This window comes from Malaclemys terrapin, chromosome 1 (assembly GCF_027887155.1).
Source record: "Malaclemys terrapin pileata isolate rMalTer1 chromosome 1, rMalTer1.hap1, whole genome shotgun sequence".
Taxonomy (NCBI): Eukaryota; Metazoa; Chordata; order Testudines; family Emydidae; genus Malaclemys; species Malaclemys terrapin.
Genome location: NC_071505.1, coordinates 196,070,243 through 196,092,025, shown reverse-complemented (window position 1 = coordinate 196,092,025; position 21,783 = coordinate 196,070,243). Strand labels below are relative to the sequence as shown.

At 42.8% G+C, this 21,783-nt stretch overlaps 1 protein-coding gene across 1 annotated transcript in view; it reads right to left on the bottom strand.

The window, feature by feature from the left end:
* Positions 1–20,525, bottom strand: part of ABCG1 (ATP binding cassette subfamily G member 1) — an 81,146-nt gene extending 60,621 nt beyond the window's left edge. Inside the window, exons 1-2 of the mRNA XM_054004876.1 lie at positions 20,430–20,525; positions 16,649–16,892 (exon numbers count right to left, since the gene is read on the bottom strand). Of these exons, the coding sequence (XP_053860851.1) occupies positions 16,649–16,892; positions 20,430–20,471 (286 nt within the window). The 5' untranslated portion in view covers positions 20,472–20,525. The remainder of the gene's footprint in view (positions 1–16,648; positions 16,893–20,429) is intronic.
* Between the last annotated feature and the right edge of the window lie 1,258 nt (positions 20,526–21,783).

The window sequence follows — 21,783 nt, the reverse complement described above, 5'->3', positions numbered from 1 at the left end:
GAAAGCTTCCATTTTACAGTCCACTTTTCTGCTATTTTCATTTATTATGCAGCTTATCCAATGGAAACAGGCTTGAACTATTTCTAGGAAACTGCTATTCCCTTCTTTTGATACAAAAAAAATCAGTTTTGCTTATCTTGACAGGAGTTTGAATCCAGGTCAGGTTGAAACTGGGGGAAGTATCCTCCTTTGGTTTATTTCCAAGCCAATCGGAATTCTTATCTGGCCCTACAGATTGTACTGTTTGACTCTCTAAGTAAAGCCCCTTACTATTTATCATGATGGACTATAAACCTAATTGCACTGGATGATATTAATGTATCTGTACTTTTAAGTTTTAGAGCATGCTAATGAATGAAGAGAGAGCTTTTCAGGAAGTAGGCCAAATTCTTTTCTTATCAAACTCAATTGACTTTAGTGGGTTTATGTCAAGGATGAGTTTTGTCCAGAACAGTCCTTCACAAAAAGACACACTTGACAAACTGTTAAGGATACGTCATGTGGGTCAAATTCATCCTTGTACCAGCACAATAACTCTAAGACAGAGGTTCCCAAACTTTTCTTATTGTGTATCCCCTTCCAGATCTACCACCTCCCTGCATACCCCTACCCTTCTCATCACTGATACTGTGTGTTCTTCTTAACGCTGCCTGTCTTTAGCCATCTGTGCACATTTCACTGTTACATACAGATATAGTTATAGTACAACGTATACAACTGGGGGAAAAAAAGAGCTGTTAGACTGGATAGTTGCATCTTGAGGTAAATTAATTATGGTATTTTATATAAGAAATTCCCACAGAGTTTTAAAGCTTCATCAGAGTAGCTTTTATTATGAACATGTAATAAATAAATCTATAATCAATAAAATCCACCTTTACACAATTTCTCCCGCGTCTCACATATCTCCAGGGGTCTGTGTACCAGTTTGGGAACCTCTGCTCTAAGATGATACAGCATGAATGTCTGAGTTGAATCAAAGCCTCCCAAGTTAGTCTTGTTTGTTAAAGTAAATGCATTTCTATTGCCCTGCTTCAAATAATTTAATTTGGTTGCATTTATGTTGACTATTTAAAAGTTGCCTATGAAAAATCAAACAAACACTATAACAAGGCTGTGATCATGCCCTATCTTCCTGAATTCCAAGTACTGTAAAGAATAAACAAGATTAATGTAATAGTGCAAAGTACCCAACTTCATGTTTCTTTTACTACCCCACTACCATCCTGTTACTGGTTGCAATCACACTGTAGAAATATACAATAATATTTTATTCCAGGATTCAGTGATTTATGCCTGCTTCAGTTGAGTAATATCTTTCCCCTGGAGGTTTACATAACCATATCCTTACATGTCAAATCAAATGGCAAACATTCTCTCCAAGAAGGTGAAATACTATTGCTTACTCTGACTGCTGATTCCTAATACAATAACTCACACACATGGCAGTAGCTTGCAGTCTTGGACATTAGAACTTGTTACACTATAGTAGAAATGGCAGAAATTCTATTTTCCCGTTTGCAGTTGTTCATAACTATCTGAAACTTTCACATTTGGGGCTGAATTTTTCCATACTTGAGATCCAATCCAATGCCCACTTAATTCAATGGGAGACTTTCCATTGCCTTTATTTGCTATTGCCCTGGGCCCTTGGTCTGTGCTGATGATTTGATTTTATTCATTTATTTTTAATGAAAGTCTGAGCAAACCCAAGTCAGCCATTAGGGAGTAAGAGAGGAGTTTTTTTTATTTTTTTTTAAATTCCCCTTCTTCACAATTCTTACAACCTGTTTTTGAACAGCTCTCCTATCAAACCTGATGGGAAATGAAAGTTGAAATCTGGCTGATATTCAGAATGGTATTTGGAATCTTTGGTCCAGTATTTGCATGTTAATATCAACTTACTGCAAATTTGCCCATCCAAAGAATTATACAAGGTCCAGGACCAAAACCCATCTCTTTCCCATCCCCAAATGAATGAAACATAGTGAATGCTTAACATAGTGCCTAACATAGTGAATGCTAATGGGAAGGGGGTAGGTTTAGCGGATAAAATAAAAAAAGAACAAGTTAAACATCACTTAGAAAAGTTAGATGCCTGCAAGTCACCCGGGCCTGATGAAATGCATCCTAGAATACTCAAGGAGCTAATAGAGGAGGTATCTGAGCCTCTAGCTATTATCTTTGGAAAGTCATGGGAGACGGGAGAGATTCCAGAAGACTGGAAAAGGGCAAATATAGTGCCCATCTATAAAAAGGGAAATAAAAACAACCCAGGTAACTACAGACCAGTTAGTTTAACTTCTGTGCCAGGGAAGATAATGGAGCAAGTAATTAAGGAAATCATCTGCCAACACTTGGAAGGTGGTAAGGTGATAGGGAATAGCCAGCATGGATTTGTGAAGAACAAATCATGTCAAACCAATCTGATAGCTTTCTTTGATAGGATAACGAGCCTTGTGGATAAGGGTGAAGCGGTGGATGTGGTATACCTAGACTTTAGTAAGGCATTTGATACGGTCTCGCATGATATTCTTATCGATAAACTAGGCAAATACAAATTAGATGGGGCTACTATAAGGTGGGTGCATAACTGGCTGGATAATCGTACTCAGAGAGTTGTTATTAATGGTTCCCAATCCTGCTGGAAAGGCGTAACGAGTGGGGTACCGCAGGGGTCTGTTTTGGGACCGGCTCTGTTCAATATCTTCATCAACGACTTAGATATTGGCATAGAAAGTACGCTTATTAAGTTTGCGGATGATACCAAACTGGGAGGGATTGCAACTACTTTGGAGGACAGGGTCATAATTCAAAATGATCTGGACAAATTGGAGAAATGGTCTGAGTTAAACAGGATGAAGTTTAACAAAGACAAATGCAAAGTGCTCCACTTAGGAAGGAAAAATCAATTTCACACATACAGAATGGGAAAAGACTGTCTAGGAAGGAGTACGGCAGAAAGGGATCTAGGGGTTATAGTGGACCACAAGCTAAATATGAGTCAACAGTGTGATGCTGTTGCAAAAAAAAGCAAACATGATTCTGGGATGCATTAACAGGTGTGTTGTGAGCAAGACACGAGAAGTCATTCTTCCGCTCTACTCTGCTCTGGTTAGGCCTCAGCTGGAATATTGTGTCCAGTTCTGGGCGCCGCATTTTAAAAAAGATGTGGAGAAATTGGAAAGGGTCCAAAGAAGAGCAACAAGAATGATTAAAGGTCTTGAGAACATGACCTATGAAGGAAGGCTGAAAGAATTGGGTTTGTTTAGTTTGGAAAAGAGAAGACTGAGAGGGGACATGATAGCAGTTTTCAGGTATATAAAAGGGTGTCATAAGGAGGAGGGAGAGAACTTGTTTACCTTAGCCTCTAAGGATAGAACCAGAAACAATGGGTTTAAACTGCAGCAAGGGAGGTCTAGATTGGACATTAGGAAAAAGTTCCTAACTGTCAGGGTGGTTAAACACTGGAACAAATTGCCTAGGGAGGTTGTGGAATCTCCGTCTCTGGAGATATTTAAGAGTAGGTTAGATAAATGTCTATTAGGGATGGTCTAGGCAGTATTTGGTCCTGCCATGTGGGCAGGGGACTGGACTCGATGACCTCTCGAGGTCCCTTCCAGTCCTAGAATCTATGAATCTATGAATCTATGAAACCTTCATGCAGAGCTCCACTTCCCAGCTCTTTTACTTGTGTCTTGAGGATCAAAAAATTCTCCGATAGCAGCCTATGACATTCACTTGTCTGGGAGTAAGAGGACTACAAACCACAGGTAGCAAGGAGGGCAAGTTTCAACCTCAACTGATGTAAGCAGGTTTTTAGAGAAAGCTGGGCCCCAATATTCATTTTCATGACTATTCAATAAAAAAAAAAAAAAAAAAGTTAGTTCAAGCATTTTGACCCAACTGCAATGGCAACCCCAATTTGCCAGTGCAAATTTTCTCATTAAGTATTTACCCTCTAACCCCTCTTTCTTTTGATTCTATGTTCATTTGCTGATTAAGCACAGTACATTCACAGTACTTTATTGTTTAATGTCTCAATCACTCGGAGAAGTGTTTGGCTCTGTGCTTGTAAAATCAAGTAAAAATGCCTGAGCTGTATCTGTGCCAGCAATGCCCCTCTGCCATGTACATTGGCCAAACCAGACAGTCCCTCCGCAAAAGAATAAATGGACACAAATCGGGCATCAGGAATGGTAACACACAAAAGCCATTAAGTGAACACTTCAATCTCCCTGGTCATTCTACTACAGATTTAAAAGTCACTATCATTGAACAAAAAAACTTCAGAAATAGACTTCAAAGAGAAACAGAAGAACTAAAATTCATTTGCAAATTTAACTCCATTAATCTGGGCTTGAATAGGGACTGGGAGTGGCTGGCTCATAACAGAAGCAGCTTTTCCTCTCCTGGAATTGACACCTCCTCATCTATTATTGGGAGTACATCCACCCTGATTGAATTGGCCCTATCAACACTGGTTCTCCACTTGCGAAGTAACTCCCTTCTCTCCATGTGTCAGTATATAATGCCTGCATCTGTAACTTTCACTCTATGCATCTGAAGAAGTGAGGTTTTTACCCACAAAAGCTTATGCCCAAATAAATCTGTTAGTCTTTAAGGTGCCACCAGACTCCTTGTTGTTTTTGAGCTGTATCTGTGCAGTCTCATTTACTTAAATGATTCCAGAGGGATGGCACAGGTTTAACTCAGAATTTGGCCCAATAGCCTTGGTTACAATATTAAAACCCTTAGATAACATTTTTCCTTCAAATTTTATGTTCATTTTGACTAACCATATCATTTCTGATTTTGACTCTCCCATCTCCTCTCTCTGACCCTAAGATCTATGCTTTGAAGGTCAGGAGAAGATTGAACACAGGCCTAATTTCCCAGGGTCCTGACCATTAACTGTTCCATCTTTTCGTTTACGTTAGCAGATGTACTCAGAAATAATTACAAGTGTTGTTTATAATTAAACATGTAAAGCAGCAAGAAGTAGGATTCTGACACAAAGGATGTAGGCTGTGGAAAGTAAATGAGAGGCAGATGGTAATTTATCCTGCAAACCGTAGGCCTCTGCCATTTATTTGTATTTATTTTGAAAAATGAACAACAAACAAGAGGTTAAATTACATAATGGTTGGAATGAATTAACACATTGTTTTTCTTTAAGGATTTAGACTACTTTGCCATCACCATCCTCTCTCGTGATAAATATATATTATAAATTGTCAGGTCCTTCTCCTGTTAACACTGATTATTGCTGAAAGCCTAAAACCACTCCAAGGGAAAACGAAAGACTGGGAGCAAAAAGTAACGCCTTCTAGAAAGCTTAACCAAGATGCTTTCCACAATGGGACTCAACTGAACACAACAAAATTTGAGACTTTTAAACACTACAGGTCTACACTGACATCATTTGCAAGTAAGTATTATGATTTTATCCACACACTGCTAATATTTAGAAAGCACTAATTTAATAGTATTTGCTGATACTTCTTTGTTACTTTATCATGTGAGAAAAGCTTCCTTCTCAAAAGAAAAACAATAAAAAAAAATCCACAAGTTTGAGCCCAGATTCAATCAAAACATATGTCTGAATTCACTAGGGAACCAATTTCCTATGAATACATTATCAATGGCACATCTGATAATTAATAAGTTCCAAGGGAAAATAAATGAAAAATAAATCTCCACAGCATTTCCTTCTACTACTGAAATAACAGTCTCTGTCAAAGGTATCCTCTCTTCTTATGTCTGAGCTGCTGGTACCTCTCTCTGTGTGGCATTTCAACTGTCTTCTTGCTTGGGGTGGGGAGGGGTGAATTGTAGAACTGGTTGAAAAACATGTTTCATGAAAGATTTTAAAATATAAATCATTCTTATTCTGCAGGTTGTAAAAAGCAATGACTTTTCATTTATTTGGTACTTGGTGAAAAATGTTGATATTCTTTTCCTCACCATTTCCCCCTTCCTCCTGTCTCTCCTTTTCTAGTTTGCCACTGAAGGAAGAGAAAGGAAGAGAAGAAAAGCCGAAAAACAACATTCTCATTTCACTGAAAAATAATTTTTGGAAAAAAAATTTTTTTTTATATTTGTTTGTTTATTAAGTCATTTTTGATGAAAAATTTAAACCTGCTCAAGTGAGCTGTTTCTGTTTTTGTTTAAAACTGTTTACTGAACTTTATATATCTATCCATACCATGGAGCTGGAGTATGCCCTTCGCCCTGAGTAGGGGCTGATACATAGATGCTCCATGGTGCTCCTCCTGTTGGAGGGGGAATAGACATCCTTGCAGCGCCTGCTTACTCCTACATATTCTTACAAGGTCTAGATAGCCCATGCATTAGTAAAAGAATCCTGGCACTTCTCTTATGCCCATGCATGAACACGCAGTCCAATTCACAATCTAGCCCTTATTGTTAGTTTTATTGTAATTGTCATAGTTCTTTTGTTAGATGAAAAGACTAAATTCATAGCAGACTCTGCACTTAAGTCTTTGTTTATACATAAATGCATGTGTTGCAGCTCAGATGTGATGTGGTCAAAAAAAAAAAAAAAAAAAAAAGCAAATTCTGCCCACTTTTATACCCCAGTGAGGTTATATTGATGCAACTGCAGGCAAAATAACCCCACATGCCTGTGCTAGAGCACAGAACAATTGATTGTTCCCAACATCCACAGTCCTGGGCAGGTTTCTGCCATGTGGCATGCTCACTTGAGCCCTGAAGTTATTTCCATACAAATACTGTGTGAGATTATCTGTCACTATTTCTCCATATGCAGCAAGAATGTCCTATACAGAAACCTCATATATGAAGCACTATGTTGGGGGGGAGAGGGGTTGGCTAATAAATTCAAATTTTGCCTCAAGGACATTAGCTTCTGGATTTTAATTTGTAGTGCTCTCATTTTAAACTCAAATTAATTCACTCCCTTAGGCTAAAATATTGTGTAGATTTTGCTGGGATTCTCCTTTGAAGTTCTGGTTTGGATGATGCTGAAAATGTTCATTTTCTAAGTAAGATCAACCTTTTTTTTTTTTTTTTAAATGGGGGGGGGGAAATGTGTGCTGCAGTTTTATAGGCACAGTTCCTAATTATAACTCAACAGGGTCATAAGGCTAGAATCGGATGTATGTCTTGTTCCATGAGTAGTCTTACTGAAATCAGTCAGCTTACCTGAGGAAGTGTGGCAGAATTCATTCCTTAGCGAATAAGGGCTGAACCCTGCAGCCTTCCCTATTCAAGCAAACTGCCACAGAATCTGTCCCACTAAACTGTCAGGATCTGTTCCAGAATCTGCTATTGTATAAAATGCATGCAAGAGGATGGATAGGGAATTGTTTTTTTTTGTTGTTTTTTTTTTGTTTTTTTTTTTTGAGGACTACCTCATGAAATGCCATAATGTATTACAATAGTTGTGATTTCTCAATACTTGTTACCATCTTTATACAGTTTGAATGCTAACAACAGTGTGTCCCTCTTACTGGGTTACTTACAATAAAATTAAATGCAGGAATCATCAAGTTAAAGAAAAATATACAATTTTGGTATGGTCAGGCATGAGTAAAATTAAGCTGATTAAAAAAAAAAGGAAAAGGACCCTTAAAATACCTAGCTCTGAAGCTTGTTCTCTAGTATTGCAGTTAATTTCTACCAGTTAGACTTGTTTGCTCTAACATATGGATACTAAATTACTTACATTTTGCTATCTGAGATGCAAATATACCATCTCAGAGCAAGCAGATTCTAAAGTGGATGAAAACAATACAATCCATCTGTTCTAGAGAAAAGGAAAAACTATCCCCCCAGCAAGGGTTTTGCTCCTTACTGTTCTGCATCTTTTCCTCTCATCTTAGCAACAGTACATATAGCAGCCAATCAGATTGCACTTCCTCTAGCTCTAACGTCACATTCTGAGGTTACTATAGTGCACTGACCGACAGTAACCGTGAGAGAGGAAAAAGACAGTTCATGCGGCACCTCTACCGCAGTGCACCTGCTATGATGAGGACAGGCTTTTTCTAACTCCTCTAGAAGGATTAGCCAATAATTTAGGGCAAATCCTATTTTTGATCATTTGGATCTTACAATGTCACCAAGAGAGTGAAATCTTTCCAGGACGTTACACAAAACGCACAGAAAAATGTCTGTTTTGTTCAAATCAATATGTCTGAATGAATTTGTAACCGCACACCAAGAAAGAATTAGAGAAACCTAGTCCATTGAAATCTATTTTGGCATTTTGACAGTGGATTAAGTCACCTGTGTTTTCCATCTTCTTAAAGAACAACATTTACACGACATATGTATCTTTTAGCTGAAATGTAGGTATCTAAAATCTCTAATGAGGTTATCTCAGTCTGTGATAATATTTCTTAAAAATTAAAATAGCTTAACAGCTTAACAAAAATTCTACCTTTCCCCTTCAGACACCATGGGTCAAACTTGTTTAAAATTGGCCCCTTGTCTAAAAGCTTCTCCCATGCAGGGAGAGGATCTTGTTTTGCTTGATAACTTTAAGGTAAAACATGTTACAGTCTTGTAAAAGAAGACCGTTTCCCTTGACTCAATCACAGGGATTGCTGAAACATGAAAAAAAGCAAAAACAAAAAAACAGAAGTTAACAATCACATATTTTACAGAGTATGGATGTCTGTATTGATATTAACCAAGTCAATAAAAATACAGTTTTTAGAAAGATTACATTTTGACTAGCTAAACCCCATTTCTTAATAGGTTACTAAAGAGCAAATTCTACCACCCCCTGCATTCTAACTTGGTGCCAATGAGTCATTACAACACTGAAAACAGTGAAGGAGAAAATAAATTTCCAACTAAAAGGTTGCCTAATTAACCATGAATACTGACAAGTACTAGAAAAAGTAAAACCTGAGTTATTTGGGATTTCTGAGAAGCAAATTATCACTATCTCCTTTGAGGATATCCTGGATTTATGTTGGAACAATATTTCCATGGGATCTTAAGTTATGTCAAAGGTGCCTTAAAGTGTAGATGGTGTCCATCTTTAGTGCATATATAAAACCAAATACTGTAAATAAAGTAAGGATGCATGTGTTAAGGGTGAGAGGGCAAAATAGCATTTTCATCCCTGTGACGGGGTGTACATACCCCACACTAGCCAAGAAAGAATGGGATTAACCTAACCCTATGGGTGGCAGAAGACCCGCCCCTCAAACTGTGCAGGGCATGCTTCAACTGCTGCCTCAATTTGAAAGCCAGCTCATTCTAGGCTGACCACCGAGGAAGGAGGATGCTTGGTAGAGGCTCCCGCCCAGGAGCTGCTTCAGCACTTGACTGCGGAAACTAGAGATCCCATGGACCAGAACAGAGACCTGGTGCCTGTGGCTGGCCAACCAGTCAGAATCCCAGGGAGATACCTACACTGAGGGGCTCAGAGACCCTCGAAGACCAATGTATGGACCCTGGCTTCAGGAGACATGGTAGTAAGTGGCCCAGGGAGGCAATGTGAATGGTATCTCCAACCTGAGGAAAATCAGCATGTTGCAGTAGGATCCCTGCTGATTGGGTGGTGACCTCTCTTGCTGCTGATAGGGCCCTGGGCCGGGACCTGGTGGAGCAGGGAGGGCCTGGGTTCCTCTTCCCCGGCCGTCACCCACACTGTGTGACAGCCCCTTATTCTATTAGGCCATACAGCCCTGACTCCTAGGGCAGCCATACCGACTCCAGCCACTGGGTCGTGCTGTTCTCAGCCTACGGATAGGTGAGTAGACTGTAACCATGGTAGTATCACAACCCTGACCTGCCCTAAAAGGGGATGGGGTGTGCATACCCTGTGACAATCCCCTTTACTGCATGGGGCTAGCCATAATCTGATCCTAGATACATGTGTTTTATTAAGGTAAACTAATCTTCTCTTCATGGTGCTTTTAATGAGAGGGGCATGACAGCAGAAGAGTTGACATCTCTGTTGGAAACCCTGATTTATGAGGTAGAAAAATTTAATTTCAGAAAGCACTAGACTGAAACTTAGTATAAAGTCTATTAGCCCCAATATCAATCTTCCCTCTTTAAATTAGTTAACCTGGGTTTTTCTTTTTCTTTTTTAAATCTAGATTGAGATATCAGAGTTCGGGGTGGAAATTTATTTCATACCTTATTTTTGTTCAAATGCTAGTCAAAACAAGGAGTTGCATGTTAAAAAAAAAAAATCAAAATTTTGCCTACAGATAGTCCTCAAACTTTGTGGATTAGGCTTTTGTTATATTGAGAAAATATATTTGACATGGCAGAGGGATTTTTCCTTAAAAGGTAAATGAGGGACAACCAGCATGGGACTGAACAAATCATAGTGTGTGCATGTACTGTGCAAGTTCCCCTCCTCCAGTTCTGCCAACTCTCCTCCATTCCAAAATATGGCAACACCTCTACACCAGTCCTGGACCTCAGCTAAGCAGTCTCTGAGTCCCACTTAACTGCATAATAGTTTTGTGATGTGCCCAAGCAGCGGCCAGATTCAAACCATGAAACTCATTTTCACTGGTGGAGAAGAGTAATCAGGATTTGATCCCTGCAACCTCCAGAGCTGAACTAACTCACTCCACAATCTATATCCTTCAAAACCGAACAGCTATTTCATTGTGAAAATCAGAGACTTTTCTCTATAAACCTTACGGGCTAAATTTTCAAAAGTGCCAACGTGACTTAGTGATTGACTAAACCACACTGAAAGTCAGTGGGACTCCCAAGTCATTAAGGTGCTTTTGAAAAATCTTACCCTACACCTTTTTCCAAACTCCTGTGCTAATGAAAATGCCCATTGACATGGACGGGTCCGAGGTACCATTTGCTTGATTAAGTATTTGTGTGCCAAATTCATTCCCAGCATAATTTCACTGACTTCAAGGGAGTTACATCAGGGATGAATCTGGCCCAAGGTCACCCCCAGACTATCTCATGATGGATTTCTTAATGGTGCATTCCACTCATTTCAACGAGTCTCTTGCGACAAGCAGCATTTATCATGTAATTCTTTGTAAATGAAAGTGAGTCCCTCTACAGACATTTAGCCAAACGAAAAAAGGAAAATGAAAATTAATACATATATTAAAGAGATGTTAAAGCTGGGACACAGATCAATACAAGAAACATCCTGACTTAAAGGCAGCCATGGTGTATTTAATTTACCTGTTAATGGCAAGTAATGCAGAGTTGTAGTTCTCACTGGATCTTATAAAAAGTATATGATGTTACGTGCAATATGGGTTTCACTGTCTGAACAATGTGGCTGAACATACAACACAATGGCAGCATTATCACAAAATGCCACTGCTTTTGTAGGTTTGGATCTTAATCTTACTTTTACCTTACTGTTTTGGTTGGTTGGTTGTTGTTTTTTTAAGACTTTCAACTCCTATACAACCTGTTTGCATAGATTCTTCTTTGCAAGGAAACTATATTCTCTCATATTTGAGCATTCACTGAACGTTAACTGTTTCATTAAAACCAGGCAGAAAGATGAATCTAGGTAAACTGCAACAAATTTTCTGAGCTAGCTATTAAATGAACACCATCAATTTGAAAAATCTCATTGACATCTAAAAATCTTTTACATGTTGCTGCTACAAGTAACACCTAAGACTGACTAGAATTCAAAGAGATTATTTTCTATTCTTTTCAGTTTGTGCATTTGACAGCAGTTTAGTTAGTTTCACGGTTTGTTTTTTTTTAATTAGTCATCTGCACTTCCTAGACCTGATTTTTTTGCTGCAGGTGAGTTACTTTGCATTATTCTCGTGTAAAAGCAGACTTAAACCCAACATATCTTGCCAGCAAAAGATCTCTTCAGCATGAGGAATCCCAACCAGCATAGCTAGCTATGCGTGGAGTTCATTGTTGCCTTTTTGCCAAGCTGTAGCTTATGGGGCTTTGCAGTGCATTAGTTTCTCAACAGAGGAGAAATTGGTAACACAGACTCCGGGTATTTTCTCACATAATTTATTTTTAAAATGTACGTAAACTCTGTTTATTTTATTGCACAAAGTTAGTTCTATTTTGCAGAAACCCCAGCAAAGAAACCACAGACCTCAAACAAAGAAGCAGTTTTTTGGTCAGTGTCTTCATTTGAGACCAGTTAGACCAGGGGTCGGCAACGTTCGGCGGCGGGAAGCCGCAGCCAGCACATCCCTCGGCCCGCGCCGCTTCCCGCCGCCCCCATTGGCCCAGGACGGCGAACCGCGGCGAGTGGGGGCCGCGATCGGCCGAACCTGCCGCGTCAGCAGGTAAATAAACTGGCCCAGCCCGCTAGGGTGCTTACCCTGGCGAGCCGTGTGCCGAACATTGCCGACCCCTGAGTTAGACTGTTCAGTTTTTGATTTTCTATTCCCTAGTGTTTTTAGCTTGTGGTGTGGCTTGAAGGCCTCTGTGCTCTGGTGATCCCAAGCAAGTCTAATGGACCTTGAGACCCATTGGCAGCTGGCATAATTTAGAGCAGTTCTGAGGCTGCTCTAAGATATGTCAGGGAAAAAGCAAGTGCAAGCCCAACATCAGGACTGGGGACTAGCAAATGGCCCCTTGTAGCTGCCCTGCACAGAGGTGCACAGAGACACTAACCCTCTGTTTCACACACCAGTGTGATGACATCACTATCATGCACTGTTCTTCCCTAGGGCCAGCAACGGATGCATACCAGTAACAGCAGCTGCAGAACTGAAACTGAATTGCCAGGAAGCAAGCAAGTGCTCAGTAAGGGAAGAAGCAGAGGCAAAAGCCTGAGCATGTTTGGTAACGATGCTGTTGGTTTACCCAAAAGGTGCTCTTAAACCTCAGAAGGGGAACAGAAAATCATTTAAAAATTTTAGGCATTTTTAAAAGTAAACATCAGGGTTCAATTAAAAAAATGATTTTTTTTAAAATTGAAAAGAATTCAAGTAGACAGCATCCTTTTAATCTCCATGAAATGTCCTGCCCTGAAATAGTCATTGCTATTAAAAGCTAAATACAAGTGGTCGTTGGAACATTTTCAACCACAATAGAACCTCTGAGTTATGAACACCAGAGTTACCAACTGACCAGTCAACCACACCCCTCATTTGAAGTACGCAATCAGGTAGCAGCACAGACAAAAAAGTACTGTGTTAAACGTAAACTACTAAAAAAATAAAGGGAAAGCAGCATTTTTCTTCTGCAAAGTAAAGTTTCAGAGCTGTATTAAGTCAATGTTCAGTTGTAAACTTTCGAAAGAACAACCATAACGTTTTGTTCAGAGTTACGAACGTTTCAGAGTTACGAACAACCTCCATTCCCAAGGTGTTTGTAACTCTGAGGTTCTACTGTAAATTAAATTTAATTGAAATATGCCATTTTGTCAAAGCCAAAATGTTTCACGGGGAAGTATCGGTTTTGTCAAAATTTTCATCCGGGAGGGTTTTTTGGGCACTCTGTTCATTTCTGACCAGAGAGAGAGAGAAAGAGAGAGAGAGAAAGAAACTGAATCAAAAAGCTCAGGTTTTGGATCTGAAAAGGGACATTTCAACTCAATTCCATTTTGTGAAAAATCTTTGAAAGATCTTGTTTTCATTCCAGTGAGGAACAAAACAAAATTTGAAACCTCAAAACTTGCTGGAATTGTTGTCTCCCTTGTAGCTCTACTAAATACATTAAATAGCTTTCAAAAATACCTTCTGTAGTAAGTGGGGAGGAAAGGAGAAGTAATGATTTTGGGGGGGGGGGGGGAAATGAGATACATTAGAACCCTGATCCTGCAAACACCTATGCATGTGAGTAACTGTATTCATGTGAATAGTGGGGCAGGGGCTACTCACAGACATAGGGGTTTGCAGGATCAGAGTTTACGTGATGATGTTTCTTCACCCCAGACATTTCTAGATTATTAAAACTTGGTACATTAGCCAGGTTGGCGTGATGGTGCCTGGGAATTCTGTTTATCTGACAACGCATTTTATAAAACAATGTTAAGAAGAATGTTTAAGCCAGTGGATACACACCCAAAGACAGGTAGATTTAAATTGAGAACAAGAAGTGTCATATAAAATTTCACTAACCTTTGTCTCTGGTATGGCTCAACAGCACATTTGTTATTTCCGATGAATAGATATACCCTACCAAAGCACACCACCATACCAATTTACTCTACAGGAAACAATTCCTTGTGGAAATGTAATGACTGCATTTAAGTATGTGAAGTTCTCCTTAAAGAGTTCAATATTTTCTCTTGGGTGTATTTTCTTCCAGAAATGTCTGCTACTGGGAATATTATACATCCTACTTGCCCCTTCAAAGAGACCACAAATCTTATGAAGAAAAGAGACCTTCACTAGAAAATGCAATGCACCTCATTCTCCTCTGCCTTGCATCTTGTGTAGCCCTTTGCAAAGTGAGTGCAAAGTGGATGGAAAATTTTACTATTCTGATGGGCAGCATTTTATGCCCGTATTTCGTAAGTGCAAAAGACCAACAATGTGCAAGGCAAAGGAGAGTCGGGCCCATTATGACAGTTTTTCTGCATCCACAAAATGGAGATGAGAATATTTACCTACCTCATGGAAGCATGGTAACGACTAATTACCAAATATGTATACATTGCTTTGAATATGTAAACCATTATATATATTAGAACTAAGGGTGAAATCCTGGCCCCATTGAAGTTAATGGGAGTTTTGCCATTAACTTCACTGGGACCAGGATTTTACCCCCTGTTTTACTCATCACCTTTGAAGTGTTCTGGACAACTAACCCACAATCTGTTTGTGGAGCACAATTTATTAGACAGAAATAGAAATACACCTGTCTTTGAGCTCATGTTTTTAGACTTGGAGTTAAGGTCTTGAAGTGGGGGAATAATAATGGAGGCATAGCAGATAAAATAAACCACTGCTGTAGCTGCAGTGGATATAAATATGTTCTGGGATACTTCAGAGTCATATTTTACAACTACTTCAGTGGGAAATTGTAGTAGTAGTTCCTCATTTCAATGAGATACACCAGCTGGCCAATAGGCTTACAAACATGGGCCATGATCTAGCAAAAGCAGCCATGCAGGCAGGCCCTTATATCCACTTAGTTTCCCAATGACTTCAGTAGGATTCATTATTTGACTTCAATGGCACTCCATGTGGGCAGATTCCTTTCTAGGATCAGGGCCCACTAGCTGCACATGGGGTAGGACCAACACTTTGTTCACAATTTACCTCACAGTACTTCTGCCAAAAACCTGAGGTGCTGAGTACACCATTTAAGTCACTAGAAGGTGCTCAGCATCTCTCAGGATCTGGCCCTATCAAGAAAGACCAACCACATGGGTTCTCTCTCCTTATACATTGTTAGGATGTAAAAAGAATGATAAAACAGCCAAGAGACATGGATGAGCTGACATTTTACATATTATGGGCTAGATTTTCAAACAACACATTTTGAGAGACACATTCTGCCCTCAACTTTGTGTGCTACTATACCGCTGAAACACTCACTCCTCGGAAAGAGTTCAAAACCTAACCATTTGCCAGTAAACGCCTTCTCTTTTGTCCTATACATAGGATAGAAACATATGAGGTTGTAGATTAGGCAGATTTGGCAACCCTGTAATACTGTATTTACTTGGCTCATGAGATCTAAATTGAATTTAGAACTCTGTCCAAGAATAAATTCTTTGTCATCTGAATAATAAGTGCCAAGGGATCATACAGGGTTAATAGTTTAGCTAGAATGAATTTTAATCATAGTCTTTATTTCTACTGTTTCAGTCAAACTCCCTCAGTGACTAGAACTGGTTTGTTAGGCTCAGATTGTGCCATTTAGGCACTGGCTGGAGCTGACAGCAGTTCTGAACTATACCACCCCATGAGGAACTCCGGGAGGGACTGTGCTTCAGAAGGTACAGTCCCACCCCCAGCTCTCCAGTACACAAGGATAGCATCTACGCTGCAGTCAGGGCCGGATTTACACTTTACGTACCCGTAGGTATGGCATCTTCAGCGTCCCCTCTGCCTACAGCTGACCTTCGTATTTTCTGTAAAAAAATGACACTTTTTAACCCACTTAACTTTTAGGAACTCCTAGAACGCCGATGCCTCTAGGCACGTGCCTAATTGGAAATCCGGCCCTGGCTGCAGTGTCTCATTGAATGGCATAGGCCCCACTTCCCAGTGCATTTGCCTGGCACCTGAAGGTGAGGAAGGTCCTCTCAGCACACTCTGAGGCAATCTTCATCCCCAAAGGTACCAGCAAGGAGCACTGCCTCGAAAGCAGGGACTCCTATTGTGCTTGTCCCTTGAGCAGGATAAAGAGGGACAGCGGTGAGGAACGCTCCTTGTGCCCATCCTACCTTCTGCTCTCCCATGTTAAGGCCAGACAAAATAGTCACTTTAGCCTTGGTTAAACACATCACTTTATATTTAAGCTATTTATTTGCATACTTAAACAGATTTATTTTGAACCAGAGAAAACATCAAGAGTCATTGCAATAAGTGGCTGTGAGAATGCCCCAGAAAAACAAACACGGAATGTACTTTGATGGCCCCACTCATTGCCTTTGCTTTCCTGTATACAACACACTACCTCCATTTACCACCACAGGCCACATGAGAATGTAAAAACCTTTTCTCCTTATATTTCTTCTAAAAACATTAGTTTTCCTCACCCTTCTTCCTCCACCATGGTCCTTCCTGGATAGAATATGAAAGTTCCTTAAACTCAATGTTCACTGCTGGTCTTCGGGGTAGGTAGGAGAAACGATGGGCTTCTGTTAGAGTGTTGTCCACCTTTTTTAAGTGTCCATTCAACAACCGAGCATCTTGGTTATCTGTGCCACTTGAGACCACTTCATCCACTGAAACACACACTGACTTTGGCTCAGCCATAGCAGAAGAAGAATTGCTGACATTCTAGAAAATAGGAATAGGAAACAAGAAAACTTTTCAGAAACTCTTCATTGGCAACAAATTTCATCAAACTTCTTTGTTTGTTCTAATAATTCTTAAGAATGTATTAATCCAGAACAGTAGTATTGAAAGGTGAAAGGGACTCAGTGGTTTGAGTCCTGTGGCCTGTGTATAGGCAGGTGCATAAGGGAGTAGGGGTCAGCAGTGAAAAGGGGCCGTTTCCCAAAATCTAGCAAGCACGTATGCTGCCATGCAAAGCACGCACGAGACTGTTCCACTAGCACCAGTCACATTTTTTCCTTCTTGAAGACTTCACATTCAATGTAGCAAACACATGATCCATAATACTGGAGGTAAAAGTCAGCTCAGATTACCAAATTTCCTGGTGGGGAGGGGAGAAGGTGTTTTATACATGCTCATAAGTAACTAAACTGGTCAGGAATCCAGCAATGCCTACCAAATTTCTTTGACAGTAATGACATGTAATATGAACAGGATAATGCGAAAGAGGATCTAACAGAACCCTAGGCACCGAAAAAATAGTCCCACTGGCAGCCCCACAGATCAGCACCTCCCTCTCCTCCCACCCCCAGCGCCTTCCCCTCACCAGTGGCCTCGTTGATCAGCACCTCCCCTTCGCCCCCAGTGTCTCCCGCCCGTCGTGATCAGCTGTTTGGCCGCATGCAGGAGGTGCTGGGGAGGGAGGGAAAGGAGTGGGAGCAGGAAGAGGTGGAGGAGGGGGTGGAACAGAGTGGGAAGAGGCAGGTCAGGGGTGGGGGCTTGGGAGAAGGGATGGAGTGGGGGTGAAGCAAGGGCGAGAAGAGGCAGGGCAGGAGTCGAGCACCCCTCGGGGAACAAAGGAAGTTGGCACCTATGAGCAGAACTAAATTTGTTAACCTGAGGAACATATGATGAAAGGTTTAAAAAAACTGTTTAGTCTTGAGAAAAGAAGACTGAAGGGGAACCTAATAAGTTCCGTGAGGGGATTTCCACAAACAGGTTGGACAGAGATGGTCTAGGAGGTTTACTTGCTCCTTCCTCCGAGCAGGGGGCTGGATTTGATGACTTCTTAAGATCTCTTCCAGCCCTAGATTTCTATAATTCTATCTTGCAGGTACGACTTGCTGCGAGCAAGGGCCACTCTTTGAGTAAGGATTTGCAGAATTGTAACCTACAGTGAAGTAAGTGGCCGAAACATTTGCCCTGTCCAAGAGATAGCGATCCTGATCTTGTTGATGCCAATGGACACAGATTCAAGTCCTACATTTATGTTTTTGTTTTCTTTAACAAAAGGAGTGTTACTAAACAATACAAATATATTTGCATATCTGTTGATAAAAGCAAGCAAGCTATTTTTATAATGATACTTATTTACAATAGTGTCTTTTAAACCAGTGGTTCTCAAACTGTGGGTCGCGACCCAGTACTGGGTCAGAAATGTAAGGCACTGGGTTGTGGCTACTCTGGTCAGCACCACTAACCGGGCCATTAAAAGTCCCGTCGGCGGTGTTGCCCGGCTAAGGCAGGCTAGTCCCTTCCTGTTCCGGGGTGCAGCACGGTGTCGGAAGTGGCCAGCAGCAGGTCTGGCTCCTAGGCGGGGGGGGCAGGGCTCCACGCACTGCCCCCGCCCCGAGCACTGGCTCCACACTGCCATTGGCCGGGAACTGGCCAATGGGAGCTGGGGGGGTGGAGGGGCGTTGCCTGTGGAGCCTCTTGCGTGCTTCCACCTAGGAGCCGGTCCTGCTGCTGGCCGCTTCCGGTGCGCAGCACAGTCTGCGGTGCCAGGACAGGCAGGAAGTCTGCCTTTGCACCCTGGCTGCACCGCTGACCAGGAGCCACCAGAGGTAACCCCCCCTGCCCCAGCCCTGAGCCCCCCCTCAAACCCGGAGCCCCTTTCTGCACCCTAAGCCCCTCATCACTGGCCCCACCCCAGAGCCCTGACCCCTTCCTGCACCCCAACCCCATGCCCCAGCCAGCCATGAGCTCCCCCAAACCCAGAGCTCTTCCTGCACCCCAACCCTCTGCCCCAGCCTTGAGCCCCTTCCACACCCCAAACCCCTCATCCCCAACTCCGTTGGGTCACGGGCATCAATAATTTTCTTCAACTGGGTAGCCAGAAAAAAGTTTGAAAACCACTGTTTTAAACTGATGTATGTTTCAATTAACATGTTTTTGTGTAACAGACAAAGTCTCTGCCTGCACCTTCAACCAGTTTCCTATGGTTTTATTTTCCAATTTCTCTGTTGAGGTTTTTAATTGCTTCTGTTTCACAACAGGCAAAACAATAAACACATTTCCATCCAATGCAGTAAAATTGACCTACATGTCTCGCACTGTGAAATGCCTCTATCTTCTACCAACCAACTTCTCTCCAAATATCTCCCTTTTGTTAAATTCAACCAGACATACACAAAACCCATTAGATAATGAGCTAGAGAGCTTGTATGTTCCTCAGTAAATTTGTTTTGAAATCATAGGATGCAGTTGTGCAGGACAGAGCATGCTCAGAAGATTGGCTAAGCCCCCCCTTTAGATGAGCTCAAGGCAAGAGGTAACTATCGGTCAAACCTTTCACGGACTTCAAATCCGTGATGCTATAAATGAAAAACCACTGCATCCTGCCTACTTCTAGCCAGCCTATACCCTGTGAAATGGCAATAACTATGCCACAAGAACAACCCCCAGAACTTGAGATAAATTCTTTACATGATTTTTTTACACAATCAAAGACCAAGGTTAACCAGCCACTCCAGTTGCTTAGAAAGCACAGACAATTAAATTACCAAGCCATGGCATTCGTTTATGTCTGCATAAAAATCAGGTGTCCTCCTCTAGATCCCCTCTCTCACGGCACACAGACAAAACGGTTATCGAGCTATTAACTCATCGCAGCCAGGCTCACAGACAAGGAAGGCATCTCAGCAACGCTTACTACACACTGGAAGCCATCGACCTGGGTTTTTTGCTGACCTGGGACACTTTTGGAGAAGTCCGACGGCCATCCTCACTCCCTCCCCAAGGCACGCAATGTTGCCCCCAGCCCTAAGGACACCTGCTGGAATGCACCTCTGGAACTCACCGCCTGGGGATTATCCTGGCTCACCGCGCCGCTTAGGCGGGGGACGCTGCCCTCTCCTCCTGGGCTGTCCAGGAGCAATCGGGCGGCGTGTCAGTGGGGGAGGTTTCCTCTCTGCCAGCGTGTCTGTTTTGAAATACGGGCCGGCTGGAGGGACGAGCAGCGGGGCACTAGTGGTGAAGCTCACCCCCCAACTCCGACCCTGCCGGTGGGTGAAAGGCTCTGCCGGGCTAGGGCGAGGCTGGGGAGCTGTGCTCCACCGGGATCTCTCAGCCTGACTCTCCACATCCCACCGCCTCCCGCAGCGGTGCCAGCCCCTCGCACACCAGCAGAACCGCCCTGCACCGGGGGAGGCTGTCCCAAGGCAGCGGAGCCGCGGGCCCCAGGCTGCAGCGCGCTGCTGCCGCCGGGCTGCCCCGCTCGGACCGGGTCCAGGGCCACGCAACAGGGGTGCATCTCCTTACCAAAGCGGTGCCCACCGAGAGCGCTGCCATCAGACAGGCCATGTGCCGCGCGGGCGTTCGGGGCAGCGGGAGAAGGGAGCGCGCTGCGAATCGCGATGCTCGCACGGGCTGCGCTGCCTCAGCCCCGCACCGGCAGCTAGTCCCGCCCCCTTCCCCCGGATTGGCTGATCAAGGGCAGGGGCGGGGCTGGCCTCTTGCAAGGAAACGTGCTCTTGTTTTCCTGCCTCTGTCCGGGCGGGGCGCTGCTCCGCCCCGCCCCACGCGCGCGCAACTGCGCACTTTACAGCCCCTCCTCTACCCCCCCCCCCCAGCCTGGACCCTGCCTGCTCTGACTCCAGCACTGGCTGCGTGCAGGGCAGGGGGTGGGGGACAGTGCCATCCCGTGTGAGGGGTGCCCCCCAGCAGCATTGCACCCTCTAGGTGCAGCACTAGCGGGATGCACAGAGGAAGCTTTCCACTTCCCTCTGCTCCTTGACCCTGGACTTGGTGGTCAATGTCTGGGCAGCAAAGAAAAGCAAGTTCCTTGCCTCTTCCCATTGCTGCTGCTGCGGGCAAAGTGTATTAATAAAAGAAAGCTTAGCAGGTGTAATAGCACTGGAGATCCATGATTCCATATTATTGTGCCGTGCATAGGTGTTGGAACTTGGGGTGCTGCAGCACCCCCCCCCCGGCTTGAAGTGGTTTCCATCATATACTGGGTTTACAGTTTGATTCAATGGCTCTCGACACCCCCACTGTACAAATTGTTCCAGCCCCCTTGATGCCATAGGGTATGGCTATATTATCAGTGATTACTGATGATAAATTATAAAGCGCTGCCACTTCTTACTACATCAGCACAAGATGCAGAGGAGCCAAGAATTGAAATATTGATTAATCCTGGCGTCACCCCTGTAAAGTAAGGAAGTAAGTTTGTCGGGGGGGGGGGGGGGCAGGAGACCACACAGACTGAGGCCTGGTCTACACTACGGGTTTAGGTCGACTTTAGCAGCGTTAAACCGAATTAAGCCTGGACACGTCCACACAACGAGGCCCTTTCTTTCGAATTAAAGGGCCCTTTAAACCGGTTTCTTTACACCACCTCCGACGAGGGGATTAGCGATAAAACCGGCCTTTGCGGGTCGGAATTGGGGTAGTGTGGACGGAATTCGATGTTATTGGCCTCCGGGAGCTATCCCACAGTGCTTCATTGTGACCGCTCTGGACAGTGCTCTCAACTCAGATGCACTGACCAGGTAGACAGGAAAAGACCCGCGAAGGTTTGAATTGCATTTCCTGTTTGCCCAGCGTGGAGAGCACAGGTGACCACGCAGAGCTCATCAGCACAGGTAACCGTCATGGAGTCCTCCCAGGA